This window comes from Egretta garzetta, unplaced genomic scaffold, assembly GCF_000687185.1.
Source record: "Egretta garzetta isolate BGI_Z169 unplaced genomic scaffold, ASM68718v1 scaffold215, whole genome shotgun sequence".
NCBI lineage: Eukaryota > Metazoa > Chordata > Aves > Pelecaniformes > Ardeidae > Egretta > Egretta garzetta.
In genome coordinates, this window is record NW_009259719.1 from 4992582 (window position 1) to 4993290 (window position 709).

The following is a 709-nucleotide window of genomic DNA, read 5'->3' on the forward strand; positions in this document are numbered from 1 at the left end:
CTCCCCCGCCTCCATCTGCCCTTCGGGATGCCATGAAACGTGGTTCGGCGCAAATAAGCCACCCACCCATCTATCTATCTATCTATCCATCGTCTTTTCAAATCAATACTTGAAAGGGAAACAAAAGCCGGGTGCCTGCGTTCACCGGGGGAGCCCCTGGCCCCCGGCAGGGGCAAAACCACAAACTTACTGCTAATTGAGGAGCGAGGAATGGTTTGAAAACAACAGCGGGGGATGTGGCAGCGCCGGAGCCCGTCGGCGGAGGGGGTAAACGCCGAAGGGAAACGTGGACCAAGCCGTGTCCTCCCCCAGCGCAGCCAGCTGGCGTTAATGGCCTCGGGGCAAGAGACAGACATAAACCCGCTCCCATGTTGGTCACACGCCGAGGGCAGCACCTTATCTCGGCTTCACCTCATCCCCTGCCCTTCCCGGTCCCTCCTCCCACCCAGCCACTCATCCCTTCCCCATCCCAAACCCACACCATCTTCAAACCCTTCCCTAATCGCCCCCCATCCCCGACACCTAAATCCCTCAAAAATGCTCCCCTCTCCCCTCAGCCCCGGCTCTTACCTTCTGGGTGCTGCCCCGGCTGCTGCTGGTGGTGCATTATTCTGACTTTCTCCAGCGTGTGAGAGGAAAATGAAAAAAAAAACAAAAACAAAACAAAAAAGGGCAGAGACGCCCCCCACCCCACCCCGAGAAAAAAAAA

At 57.1% G+C, this 709-nt stretch overlaps 1 protein-coding gene across 1 annotated transcript in view; it reads right to left on the bottom strand.

Moving 5' to 3' along the window:
* The window catches only part of CACNA1D (calcium voltage-gated channel subunit alpha1 D), a 198348-nt gene extending 197741 nt beyond the window's left edge, over window positions 1-607 (bottom strand). Inside the window, exon 1 of the mRNA XM_035894713.1 lies at window positions 571-607. Coding sequence (XP_035750606.1) covers window positions 571-607 — 37 coding nt within the window. The remainder of the gene's footprint in view (window positions 1-570) is intronic.
* Window positions 608-709: the final 102 nt, after the last annotated feature.